General features: G+C 41.1%; 2 protein-coding genes across 2 annotated transcripts; both read left to right on the top strand.

Annotated features, from left to right (window-relative positions):
- The first annotated feature begins 5,226 nt into the window (after positions 1 to 5,226).
- On the top strand, positions 5,227 to 8,057 carry LOC137940809 (disease resistance protein RPM1-like). The gene has a single exon (XM_068785933.1). It carries the CDS (start codon positions 5,227 to 5,229, stop codon positions 8,023 to 8,025), a length of 2,799 nt encoding a protein of 932 aa, XP_068642034.1. The 3' UTR covers positions 8,026 to 8,057.
- A 2,187-nt stretch (positions 8,058 to 10,244) lies between these two features.
- LOC137940807 (disease resistance protein RPM1-like) lies at positions 10,245 to 13,016 on the top strand. The gene has a single exon (XM_068785932.1). It carries the CDS (start codon positions 10,245 to 10,247, stop codon positions 13,014 to 13,016), a length of 2,772 nt encoding a protein of 923 aa, XP_068642033.1.
- The last annotated feature ends 315 nt before the right edge of the window (positions 13,017 to 13,331 follow it).

Raw genomic sequence — 13,331 nt, 5'->3', positions numbered from 1 at the left:
AGTTGTCACACGGTCAGATTCGGGCTAAGTCTGTCTAGCCCAACATAATATCTACCCCGTGCGGCCTAGCTCTTCCCAAGAACTAGTCAACCTCCTTGTCTCACGGATCTTCCACCTAACCTCCACACTCGATGTTGCAAGCCAAAAGAACGACAAAGAGACCAAACAAATGAAAGAATAATGCTAACTTTGTATTGAGAAAACAAAGTTACAAAGGGTGGCCAAACACTCTTGAAGGCCACCCACTCACTCTCTCTATACACTTAAAGAGCAAAGAATGCTAAGAATCCGAATTCTTTACAATGGGAGAGGCCCCTCCTATTTATAGCCTCCTCCCCTGGCCTTTAGAAGGCTCAGAAACCGTCCCTAGTCCTTAGAAATCTCTAAAGACTCGGAGAAATTCGCCAAATCCCGAAAATTCGCATTTTGGCGTCAGAGACGCCCTGGTCGCACGGGTGCCTGGAGTCCTAGTCGCGCGGGCGCCTTGGAAACCCCATTTCGCGCGGGCGCCTGGTGGCCATGTCAAGCACGCGCCTGCGCCTGGAGTCCTTGTCGTGCGCGCCAGTGCCTGGAGTCCTTGCACCGCGCACGCCAGCGGATGCTCCTAAAGTCTTGGCGCGCTCAACCCCATTTCGATCCGCCTGGAGTCCTAGTCGCGCGCAACCCCATTTCTATCTGGAGTCCTTGTCGCGCGCGCGCCAGCGGATGCACCTGGAGTCTTGGCTGCACACAACCCCATTTCGATCCGCCTGGAGTCCTAGTCGCGCGCAACCCCATTTCCATCCGCCTACGCATTTGCTGGCTGCAACCCCATTTAGACCCGCCTCCGCATGCCTGTTGGCGTGCTGCCTTGTGTCTCGGCCAGCAGCTGGGGTTGTTGCGCGCCTTGCTGCTTGGCCATCCGTTTGGCAAGCGCAAGTACGTCTTCTTCCACTGCAGCTGATTCCGGGTCGGCCATATGCGTGCGCCCCTTTAGGCCATGCCATTGCACTTGGCCTTGGCCGTCGCTGCTATTGCTGTGCACTGGGCTTGCACAGTCTTCGACCTTGGTGTTTAGCCACACCATGGCTTCATCCCCCGTCTCACCTAGTCTCAAAAGATTGATTAGATATGTTATTCGATAAATGGAAACTATCAGTCTCATTTGAAGCTTTAACTTCCTCTAGTCTCATGTTCCTCTTCTCTCCAGAATGAGATTAACCGGTGTCAGCTTTGGCCCCTTCACACTGTGATGTATTTCTGGTCTTTGCATTATTAAAATCTCTGGGCACGGCAGAGAAATGGTTAAGATGGATATCAGATGCAGAATCGTTTACTAGGCGGCAACATTTACGAATGGTGGTGCTTCCAACAACAACAGTCCTTCTGTTTCTGCTTGCAACTACCAATTCTTTAGACTGTTAAACAAGGCAACAAACAATAAGCAAATATACCTTCTTGTGTCCATAGATGAAATTGCCCAAAAATAGGATAAAAAAGATCAATGACAATTAATCATACAGCAACCAAATAATACTCAGCTATCATAACACAACAGACTTCACCAACAATTGTTGCATTAAAGGTGATCATATATTCCAGTCATTTGCATAACCAGGTACCACCACACTTATGTGGGTATTTCATGAATCCATCCAAGCCATCACATAGACGTGATTACTGGCTCAGTGCACATCTTGGATATTGAAACATTGTTGACATTCATGAAAACCTCTTGGAACCCCACAGTTAATATTGGTAGACTGCTATATTCTAGGTTTTAACAGTTTAAAATTTAGTAACATTTAAGCTAAAATGTTGTAAAATGTTGAAGATTTTGTAGTATTAACTAATGAAATGCAACATTGAATACAACCATGAGATATTTACTCCCTGAAGTAAAATTTTGCATTCCAAATGCCCTGAAATTATTGAGAAATATATTTGTTATTAATCACCTTCGTGAAGCAATAAATAATTATACATACAACACCTGAAACCCCTAGTGAGAGTTGAACCCAAGACCTCATACTAGAACAGCCTGCCCCCCATGACCATTGAGCCAAACCCCCAACCTATATTTTTTATATTTTTCATAATTGCCTGTGGAGCATAAAAAATAAGCACTTGTAATATCTAAAAAAATAATAACTTAGAAAGTGCCGAACATGCACTACCTAATACAGACATCATGTTCTCCTTTTCCATAACAAATCTGAACAAAGGTTTTCCAAGATATTTCAATCTCATTTCCAAGACAAATGTCAAGATATCTTGGATTTGCAATTCCAACCAGACATAAAAAAAAAAACTGTGGAATATTGAATCCTTTTCAAGGTAATGCTTTTGTTGACAAGTTTGAATCATTAAAACACACCTAACAGTTGATAAGGCACATAAATGAATTACTGTTTATTAGGTCCACCATATTCTAAGCACACATTTTCTCATTAAATTAAATACATATAGATTCCACTAATAGATTATCTATTTGCCAGAAGAATGAAAGTAACTAAGGCAATTGACTATTTTGGACAATCAAATTACAGATTACCAAACAATTCACAGAGAAAAAAGAGTTTAACCTCTGGAACAACTGAATCTTACCTCTCTTAATAAATTAGAAACTGACCAATTGGGGCAACCAACACCCAAGCCTCCCGTATCATCCTGCAGTACATCAATCTCATTATGTGTATTGGAAATCTCACAGAGCACCTTTCTTTTCATCTTATTTGAGTGATTATCTGCTACACTGCTTGTTACTGCATTAACTGATGGTTCCCACAGCAGGGCACCTACTTGCTGCTCACTATTAGTATTTCCAATTGTCCCAAAAAGGCAAAAAAAAAAAAAAAAAGTACAAATTATTCATCACTTGAAGATTTGGCACTGGTGGTTGAGATATAGTGAGTCACACTGCATGATAAATTGAAAGCCATCAAACAAAGCTCCCTTGGATGATTATGAAGCAGTCCAAAAAAATCGAAAAGGAAGCCCCTGACAAAAAAAAAATATATATATATATATTGCCTGACAGGTTGCTACACAGTGTGCATCGAAACTTTGGATGGCAAGAGCATGTGAAGATAAATACCATATAAAAACTGTTACCTTACAGAATACAACTAAAATCGTTGTCAACTGCACTAGAAGTTATGTGCATAGAAACACATATTTTATGCCTATGTCATTAGTGTTAGACCTGCCTGGATTGACTGGATCTTATTCCCAGTGACACTCCAAATGATACAAGGTAAGCTACTCTGAGCTTCTTAGAGTGGAAAGACTATTATAGGAGTCAAACACAAATTCTGATGGTACTTCCTCAACAGGAAGTCCAGGACTCAAAATCAGTACCTTTGCATGGTATACATGTCTTCTGGAAGGCGTTTGCCTTCTTTAAGGCAGTCCTCAAACCAACGATGGTTGACTATTTTTATTCCATACTTCTTTGCTATATCATATTTTCTTACACCTAATATACTCATAGAACAGATATTCAGAAGTCAACAACAGTAATTAAAAATTGGTCCACAGAACCCAACAAATGTAGTGAAAGTAGCTTCAAGTCACTTATAATGTGTGAAACAGAACTCACCAAATGTGTTGTTGACTTGTTCATCAGCCCAACTAGTAAGCCCCCGTTCGTGTGATGAGTTTGATGGAGACTGAACCTTTCTACTCCACTGTAGCCACTAACTGAGGCAACAACAGACTCCATGGCTCAAAGAGAAGAATTCCAACACACTTAACGCACAAAAGGATTTCTTTCAGGCATTGATATTAGCATCAATAGCTGACGAACAGAAGCATATAGAACCTGCTAAAGAATGTTTTAAATAATCAATATTAGTTACTCCAAAGATCACGTATGTAATTTTCTAGTTACCTTAACAGAAGACAAACTGCGGCACCAAAAGAGCATTGACCACCCAATAAACGACTTGCATGCCATGCAAATGTCAAAGATGCGAACTCGATCAGAGTTTATGTATAGGTGGATTACAACCCTAATCGAAAACTTGATCAGCAAAGCACGGAGTGAAGGGAAAAAGGCCTATGGTCTCGGATGTGGAAGCAATCATCTCAGAAAGGGAGACGAATGGACTAGATACCATGGATTCCACCGAGCAAGATCGATTTCGATTTCGAGAACTTTCGTCTTCCCCCTCGTCGGTAGCGCGGGACTAAATTTTGAATTTGAAGCGCCAAGAGAAACTTGAATGTATGCAAATGCAAGGTTCAATAAGGGATTAAATCGCTATAAATTAATTAACTTATTTGCATAAATAAGTGAGAGAATTTAACATTTCTCGTCAATTAGGACTATGGGGTAGTTGTTATTTCAACGATGCGTGGCGTGGAATTTACACCAGTTGCCCACCGAAGAGGTGGCAGCAGCTATGTGCTATCAGTTGTCACCATCACTGAAACATGTGACGGAGTAGCCAAGGCATTGAAATTTCGGGTCTTTGGTAGTCTCCAATGACAGTCAGAAACCACAGAGAGCAACGATGATTCGTCGTCAATGTTTGAAGTCAAAGACCGGCGTTTGTTTAAAGTATTTCGGTGAAAGAAGGGATCGAGTGTTCTTGTTTGGCAATTGAGCCGCCTAGGAGCTCCATTTTTATACTCCGCTCAACCCCTGTGATTTAACGTTTAGAATCTACAAACTCTCAGCAAAATTCGTTCAACAAATTCCTGTGATTCAACCAAGTCTCGTGTTAACAATGGGAAGAAAACGGAAGTAACTGAACAAAGTAATCCAGTTCAACACGTTTGAGTGGATGTTTCAGCCAAAAATCAATAAGTCGCCGTGATTACTTCCAAACTGTCTACGGACTACAACAAAGCACGGCAGACGCATACAAAATGACAAACGTGAGGATGCAATCGGATAACTCAGTTCTTAAATGTGAAAAGAGAAACATAATTTTGAAAATTTTAAACAATAAACATACAGTAGTCCTCCAGAGTTGAAAGACTGGGGGACGTGGATGGACCGCAAAGGCCACTAATCAAGAGGTAAAAAAGCAAAACTGAAAGAATACTTAAGAGAAATCAGACAATGAAAGGTTGAGACAGATAGGCCGGATTACTTAAATAGTAAATAACAAATGACGCACTGTTTCTCTGGGATAACAGAGATCTTCAAGAGGGACAACAATTCAGGCTGCGAGCAGAAGCTTTGGTAAGTGAACAGAGTCCGAATTCAGAAATCATCTACAGGGAGAATTAGCAAAAATGGCGGTGAATATGTTAGTAGGAAACACTGCAGAGGGTACAGTTTACTTCTTGTTGGGAAAGCTGGCTTCTATCTTAGAAAAAGAGGCATCGTTATTAGGAGGTGTCCGCCATGAAATTGAAGATATCAATCAAGAGCTGGAGAGCATAAGATCCTTCCTGAGGGAAGTTGATAAGAGAAAAAATACCAGCGATGGGGTCACAACATGGGCCACACAAGTGCGAGATGTAGCTTATGAAGTGGAAGACATAATTGATGAATTCACTTATCAAGCAAACAGCTCTCGAAGAGGTGGAATCAAAGGCAAACTTCAGAGTATAATTCAATTCCCCAGTAGTCTATTTAAAAAGCATCAAATTGCCATCCGCCTGCAAAGAATCAAAGCAAAGGTACAAGCCATCTCAGACAGAAAAAATCGCTATCGTCTTGAAGAAGTAGATGAAGCAAGCAGTTCACATGGTTCAAACAGAAACGAGGAAAGGAAGTATCAAATGGACTCATCCATCTTCATTGCAGAAGAAGACATTGTCGGGATAGACGAGAACAGAGATTTACTTATCGGGTGGTTGACAGAAGAAGAAGAACAACGGAGATTGGTTCTATCAGTGGTTGGAATGGGTGGTTTGGGCAAGACCACTCTTGTCAGCAAAGCTTACAATAATCAAATAGTGAAAGGGCATTTTGACTGCTATGCATGGATCTCAGTCTCTCAAACTTACAGAATTGACGAGCTTCTGAGAAACATTGGAAAAGAATTCCGCAAGGCAAACGAAGCACTTCCATCTGACATCACCTCCATGAGTTATCCACAACTGGTACAGACTCTCCTTGGCTATCTGCAATCAAAGAGGTATGTTATTATACTAGATGATGTCTGGAGCATAGATGTTTGGAATAACATAAAAGTTGTACTGCCAGATAATGGACGAGGAAGTAGAATAATTATTACTACACGCAATGTAGATGTGGCCTCTTCATTAGGAGATGGGAGCCATGTCTTTTACCTAGAGCCTCTCGGTCAAAGCGATTCTTGGGCCCTTTTCTGTAAGAAAGCATTCTGGAGAGACCTGAACAGAATCTGCCCTCAAGAACTAGAACCCCTTGCACAAATAATAGTGGAAAAGTGTGAAGGCCTGCCACTCGCTATTGTGGCTGTTGGTGGTCTCATGTCTTCAAAGGATAGAACAGAACTGGAATGGAGAAAGGTATACAGCAGTCTTAGCTGGGAGTTGAGTAATAATCCTATCCTTGAAAGGGTGAAGAGCATCTTGCTACTTAGCTTCACTGACATGCCATACTACCTTAAACTTTGCTTCTTATATTGCAGTGTTTTCCCAGAGGATTATGTCATAAAAAGAAAGCGACTCATTAGGTTGTGGATTGCAGAGGGATTTGTAGAAGAAAGGAGAGGAATAACTATGGAAGAAGTAGCAGATACATACCTCAAAGAGCTTATTTGCAAAAACATGCTTCAATTAGCAAAAATTAATTACTTTGGAAGGGTGAAAGCATGTCGAGTGCATGATATAATTCGTGACTTGGCCCTATCAATGTGTGAGAAGGAGAATTTTTGCCTGGTAAGTGATGGCACAGAAGAAATGGAAGACAAACGGCCTCGTCGATTATCAATTCAAAGTGGAAGAAATTTGCAATTGGGCAGAGGTATGTCAGTGTCTCATCTTCGCACTTTCCTTGCATTTGTGCCAGACATTACCAGTGCCACTTCTTTACAATCTACTCTGTCAAGGTTCAGACTGCTTAGAGTCCTAGATCTCCAAGGAGTTCCAATCAATAGTGTCCCAGAAGCATTGCTTGAGCTATTTAATCTGAGGTATCTATCCTTGAAAGCAACCAAAGTCCGAGAGATTCCAAAGTCCTTGTCAAGTCTTCGGAACCTACAAACTCTAGACCTTAGAGACACCCACATAGAGAGGATACCGAGTGGGATCAACAAGCTCTCAAGGCTTCGTCATTTACTTGTGTTCCGTTACCTTCCCGATGAGTTGACCTTCCCCTTTCGCTTCAGTTATATCAGTGGCCTACCAGCGTCAAGGGGTCTTGGAAATCTAAGCAACCTGCAGACCCTAACATGTATCAAAGCAAACGAAGGGATCATTCAAGAAATAAAAAACTTGACTCAACTTCGAAGATTTTCGATTATAAATGTGAGAGCATCAGACGGAAGGAATTTGTGTGTCTCTATAAGAAACATGAGACAACTTCTTTACTTGATTGTAATGACAAGTGAAGAGGAAGAACCACTGGAATTAGAGGCACTTTATCCTCCCCCACCTCTTCTGCAGAAGCTCATTTTGGGTGGACAGCTAGTTAAGCTACCCCATTGGTTTGCCTCACTCTCAAACCTTAGTTTTTTATCATTGCATGGTTCAAATCTAATGGAAGACCCACTTCCTTTGCTCGGAGGGTTGCCAAATCTAAGACGTCTGCTGCTCCAGAATCCATATGCTGGGAAATCTATGTTCTTCAAAGCTGGCTGTTTTCCAAAACTTAAAACCTTGAGTTTATGGGAACTAGCAAGGGTGAACCGTGTGGAAGTTGAAGACGGAGCCATGCCTAGCATTCAGCAGCTCTGGTTGGGGTTCTCCCAAGAAATAAAGATGTTGCCACAGGGGATTGAGTACCTAACCACATTGAAACAATTGTACTTGGAAGAGATGCCAAACGAACTAGTACAAAGCTTTCGTGACAAGAACAGTAAAGAACACTGGAAAGTTCAACATATCCCAAGCATCAAGTTAACTGACAGAGAGAAAACAAAGATCGAGTCCTTGTCTTAGCAGCAATACCTAGAGATGATAGATGACAGTGGTAAGGTATGTTCAAGAAAAGGAATTAAAATAAGTGTTTTCCAAGAAGCCTTTCTTTGTTCTCACTCACAAAATTTTGTGGAAGCCAATTCAAAACCATATTCCTGATGTATGATCTTTCTTTTTTCTTTTTTTTTTTAACAAGTCTCTAATGTATGATTTATTTTGAGTAAAAAACTCATGAATTGAGAGACTCATCTTATGCAGCCATTCTGCTTCATTAGACACAATAAGCAGAACCCTTGTCATAGTCCTCTCCTCACATCCCTACTTCAGTTGTTTAACCTTGATTTCATATCTAAAAATTACCCATGAAAGTTGTTAGCACGCTTTGCTTATGCTTTTCCTCCTATTGGAAGTCAGTAAGAAGAAAACCCAATTGGAAGCTTTTTTCTTTTTCTTTTTTTTTTGTTAAGCTGCAATGAGAGTGTGACACTCCCTATATTTCTATTCATTCAAAGACCCAGATGGGACTGCAAAAGAGGAGAGCTCATAACTGATAGTAATTCAGAAGTCAGTTCATTCAAACGCTTATTCCAGGATTAAATACCATTTAATGCAGATGTCTGCCCATTAAATAAGTAACACCACAATTGAGCAACACACATTTGTCAAAGTCAGAAAACTTCAGACTAGTTGTTTTTTTTTAATGGTCAATCAATCTGTCTAGTTTCAGACTACGCATCCAGAGAAGCAGCTTTCTTTGGTTCAGGACACATTAGCCGAAGGAAATATGTCTCTTTTAAGATATATGATCAGCTGATGGGAATTTCTAACTCCAATCTGGACTTTTTGTATTAAATGGTTGACACGTATCTCCTGCTTAATCTAAGGGAAAAAAACGAATCCACCTTGAGATAATTGACTTTTCATTTTATATTTCTCCTCCATCTTCAGATGATATTGTGTTTGGATCAGATTTCTGCCATAAATAGCATAGTAACAGAATGCAAGTAAGCAACTGGAAAATCAAAACTTCCGTATATTTTCAAAACACGTATATTTTCACGTTGAATCTGGTCTTCATTCATTAAAATGGTCTTAGTGAAACAGAAGCTTTTCGAGACTTGTTCGCATTTACATACGTCAGTTGTGAATAGCGTTCAACCATTCATGCCGGCCTTGACATTTGCTCACCGGAGTCAACGGAATGGCTCGAGGGTTCTGATGATCAATACAAGGTAGAAGAAGGTAGCCAAGTCAAGTGAAGAGATCGATCAACACTGCGAGAAGAGCCATGAGGTACGTCACTGAGAAAGTGGAATCAGCGATTGGTATCAGCTGTCAAACATGTATTCTAACCAATCCAGGAAGATGGCGGAATAGCCCGGGCATCGAAATTTCAGCTCTTGGAGTCCTCAGCGATCTCCATGGATGGCAGTCAGAAACGACAAAGAGAAGCGTCGATTAGTGGTAAAATGGGGAGGTCAAGAGTCCTTGACTAAGAGAGCCGCCCACAAGCTCATTTATATATTCTGCTAAATCTCTGTCAGCGAACATGAGCTTAAGTTTAATCGACCAGTTCAAGAACACAAAACTCTTGGCTAGATAAAAACATTTTCTTGACCTGGATAACCCACTCCAAAACGTTTTTTAATAACGATATTATATTAAGGAAGTAATCCAACTCTTCATGTTTGGGTGGATGTGACCTAATCTTCTGCCAAAGAATCGTTTTCAACTCCTAATTGTTCTGAACAGAGTATGGCATATGCATGCATACAAAGTCCGAGTGCTGATATTACAGGAAAATTCGTTTCATATTTTGATTTCTGAAATTGGAAAATGTTCTTAAGTCTTAGCGAAAGATTAAACAATAAACACTGGAAGTGCAGCCGGGTAGTCGTCAACAATTGAAATACCCGATCGGTCATGAATGAACCACCGCAAAAGACCAACTCGACAGGTGAAAAAGGAAAACAAAATGAATACCTTCAGAAATTAGAAAATGAAAGATTGAGACAAATTTGCTAGTTTAATAACATCCGGAATAGACGCAGGCACCAAATGTTCCTGCATAAAAAAATGACGAACTTATCATCTGTTTATCAAAGATAGCAGAAAGCGCCTGACGAGGAACAGGAAGGGGGCCAGGGGCAACAGTGAGGCTGCGAGCAGAACGGGAATCCGAAGTTGGCAATTTACAGAGAGAATTAGCAAAAATGGCGGTGAATATGTTAGTAGGAAACATGGCGGAGGGTACGGTTTACTTCTTGTTGGGAAAGCTGGCCTCTATCTTGGAGAAAGAGGCATCATTATTAGGAGGTGTCCGCCATGAAATTGAAGATATCAAACAAGAGCTGGAGAGCATAAGATCCTTCCTGAGGGAAGTTGATAGGAGAAAAAATACCAGCGATGGGGTCACAACATGGGCCACACAAGTGCGAGATGTAGCTTATGAAGTGGAAGACATAATTGATGAATTCACTTATCAAGCAAACAGCTCTCGAAGAGGTGGAATCAAAGGCAAACTTCAGAGTGTAATTCAATTCCCCAGTAGTCTCGTTGCAAAGCATCAAATTGCCACCCGCCTGCAAAGAATCAAAGCAAAGGTACAAGCCATCTCAGACAGAAAAAATCGCTATCGTCTTGAAGAAGTAGATGAAGCAAGCAGTTCACATGATTCAAACAGAAACAAGGAATGGAAATATCAAAGGGACTCATCCATCTTCATGGCAGAAGAAGACATTGTTGGGATAGACGAGAACAGAGATTTACTTATCGGGTGGTTGACAGAAGAAGAACAACAACAAAGATTGATTCTATCAGTGGTTGGTATGGGTGGTTTGGGCAAGACCACTCTTATCAACAAAGCATACAATAATCAAATAGTGAAAGGGCATTTTGACTGCTATGCGTGGATCTGTGTCTCTCAGACTTACAGAATTGAAGAGCTTCTGAGAAACATTGGAAAAGAATTCCGCAAGGCAAACGAGGCACTTCCATCTGACATCAGCTCCATGAGTTATCCACAACTGGTACAGACTCTCGTTGGCTATCTGCAATCAAAGAGGTATGTTATTATACTAGATGATGTCTGGAGCATAGATGTTTGGAATAACATTAATGTTGCATTGCCAGATAATGGACGTGGAAGTAGAATAATTATTACTACACGCAATGTAGATTTGGCCTCTTTATTAGGAGACGGGAGCCATGTCTTTTACCTAGAGCCTCTCAGTCAAAGCGATTCTTGGGCCCTTTTCTGTAAGAAAGCATTCTGGAGAGACCCCAACAGAAGCTGCCCCCGAGAACTAGAACCCCTTGCACAAATAATAGTGGAAAAGTGTGAAGGCCTGCCACTGGCTATTGTGGCTGTTGGTGGTCTCATGTCTTCCAAGGACAGAACAGAACTGGAATGGAGAAAGGCATACAGCAGTCTTAGCTGGGAGTTTAGTAATAATCCGATCCTTGAAAGGGTGAAGAGCATCTTGCTGCTTAGCTTCACTGACATGCCATACTACCTTAAACTCTGCTTCTTATATTGCAGTGTTTTCCCAGAGGATTATGTCATAAAAAGAAAGCGACTCATTAGGTTGTGGATTGCAGAGGGATTTGTAGAAGAAAGGAGAGGTATGACAATGGAAGAAGTAGCAGATACATATCTGAAAGAGATTATTTGCAAAAACATGCTTCAATTAGCAAAAGTTAATTACTTTGGAAGGGTAAAAGCATGTCGAGTGCATGATATAATCCGTGACTTGGCCCTATCAATGTGCGAGAAGGAGAATTTTTGCCTGGTACGTGATGGCACAGAAGAAATGGAAGACAGACGACTTCGTCGATTATCAATTCAGAGTGGGAGAAATTTGCAATCGGGCAGAGGTATGTCAGTGTCTCATCTTCGCACTTTCCTTGCATTTGTGCCAGACATTACCAGTGCCACTTCTTTACAATCTACAATGTCAAGGTTCAGACTGCTAAGAGTCCTAGATCTCCAAGGAGTTCCAATCAGTAGTGTCCCAGAAACATTGCTTGAGCTATTTAATCTGAGGTATCTATCCTTGAAAGCAACCAAAGTCCGAGAGATTCCAAAGTCCTTGTCAAGTCTTCGGAACCTACAAACTCTGGACCTTAGAGACACCTACATAGAGAGGATACCGAGTGGGATCAACAAGCTCTCAAAGCTTCGTCATTTACTTGTGTTCCGTTACCTTCCCGATGAGTTGAGCTTCCCCTTTCGCTTCAGTTATATCAGGGGCCTACCAGCATCGAGGGGTCTTGGAAATCTAAGCAACCTGCAGACCCTAACATGTATCAAAGCAAACGAAGGGATCATTCAAGAAATAAAAAACTTGACTCAACTTCGAAGATTTTCGATTATAAATGTGAGAGCTTCAGACGGAAGGAATTTGTGTGTCTCTATAAGAAACATGAGACAACTTCTTTACTTGATTGTAATGACAAGTGAAGAGGAAGAGCCACTGAAATTAGAGTCTCTTTATCCTCCTCCACCTCTTCTGCAGAAGCTCATACTGGGTGGACAGCTAGATATGCTACCCCATTGGTTTGCCTCACTCTCAAACCTTAGTTTTTTATCATTGCATGGTTCAAATCTTATGGAAGACCCACTTCCTTTGCTCGGAGGGTTGCCAAATCTAACACGTCTGCTGCTTCATAATCCATATGCTGGGAAATCTATGTTCTTCAAAGCTGGCTGCTTTCCAAAACTTAAAACCTTGAGTTTATGGGAACTAGCAAGAGTGAACCGTGTGGAAGTTGAAGACGGAGCCATGCCTAGCATTCAGCAGCTCTGGTTGGGGTTCTCCCAAGAAATAAAGATGTTGCCTCAGGGGATTGAGTACCTAACCACATTGAAACAATTGTACTTGGAAGAGATGTCGGATGAACTAGTACAAATCTTACGTGACAAGAACAGTAAAGAACACTGGAAAGTTCAACATATCCCAAGCATCAAGTCAGCTGGCAGAGAGACAACAAAGATCGAGTCCTTGTCTTAGTAGCAATACAGAGTATGTTGCCTGACTCCATTGTACCCTTTCTACAGTTTCGATGAAGTTCAAAGCTGCTTCTCTAACTTGAGAAAGAGGAGGGCATCACCAACAAATAAGCCAGACTACTGCCAATATCTGTTCGTATGTTGAGTACAAAAGCAAACTGCTCCCCTATTCCTCCTTTTGGCATTATATTGACTTACATGATTCAACATATCTAACAAAATCAAAGTCTGAATACCCAACAATTTTTAAATTGTTAGATCATTTATATGTAAGCATGAAATTCTTGGTTTCTTGAAGATATTGCATGACATTCTT

The sequence above is a fragment of the Aristolochia californica genome, unplaced genomic scaffold (genome assembly GCF_029961685.1).
Source record: "Aristolochia californica isolate CCGP_79_NKW_82.1479 unplaced genomic scaffold, dmAriCali1.0.hap1 SCAF_9, whole genome shotgun sequence".
NCBI lineage: Eukaryota > Viridiplantae > Streptophyta > Magnoliopsida > Piperales > Aristolochiaceae > Aristolochia > Aristolochia californica.
The sequence above is the reverse complement of the archived record's forward strand: the minus strand, read 5'-3'. Positions and strand labels throughout refer to the sequence as shown.

What these genes read in the sequence shown, in the direction of transcription:
- LOC137940809 (XM_068785933.1), top strand. Translation starts at nt 5,227, where the DNA reads ATGGCGGTGAATATGTTAGTAGGAAACACTGCAGAGGGTACAGTTTAC.
- LOC137940807 (XM_068785932.1), top strand. Translation starts at nt 10,245, where the DNA reads ATGGCGGAGGGTACGGTTTACTTCTTGTTGGGAAAGCTGGCCTCTATC.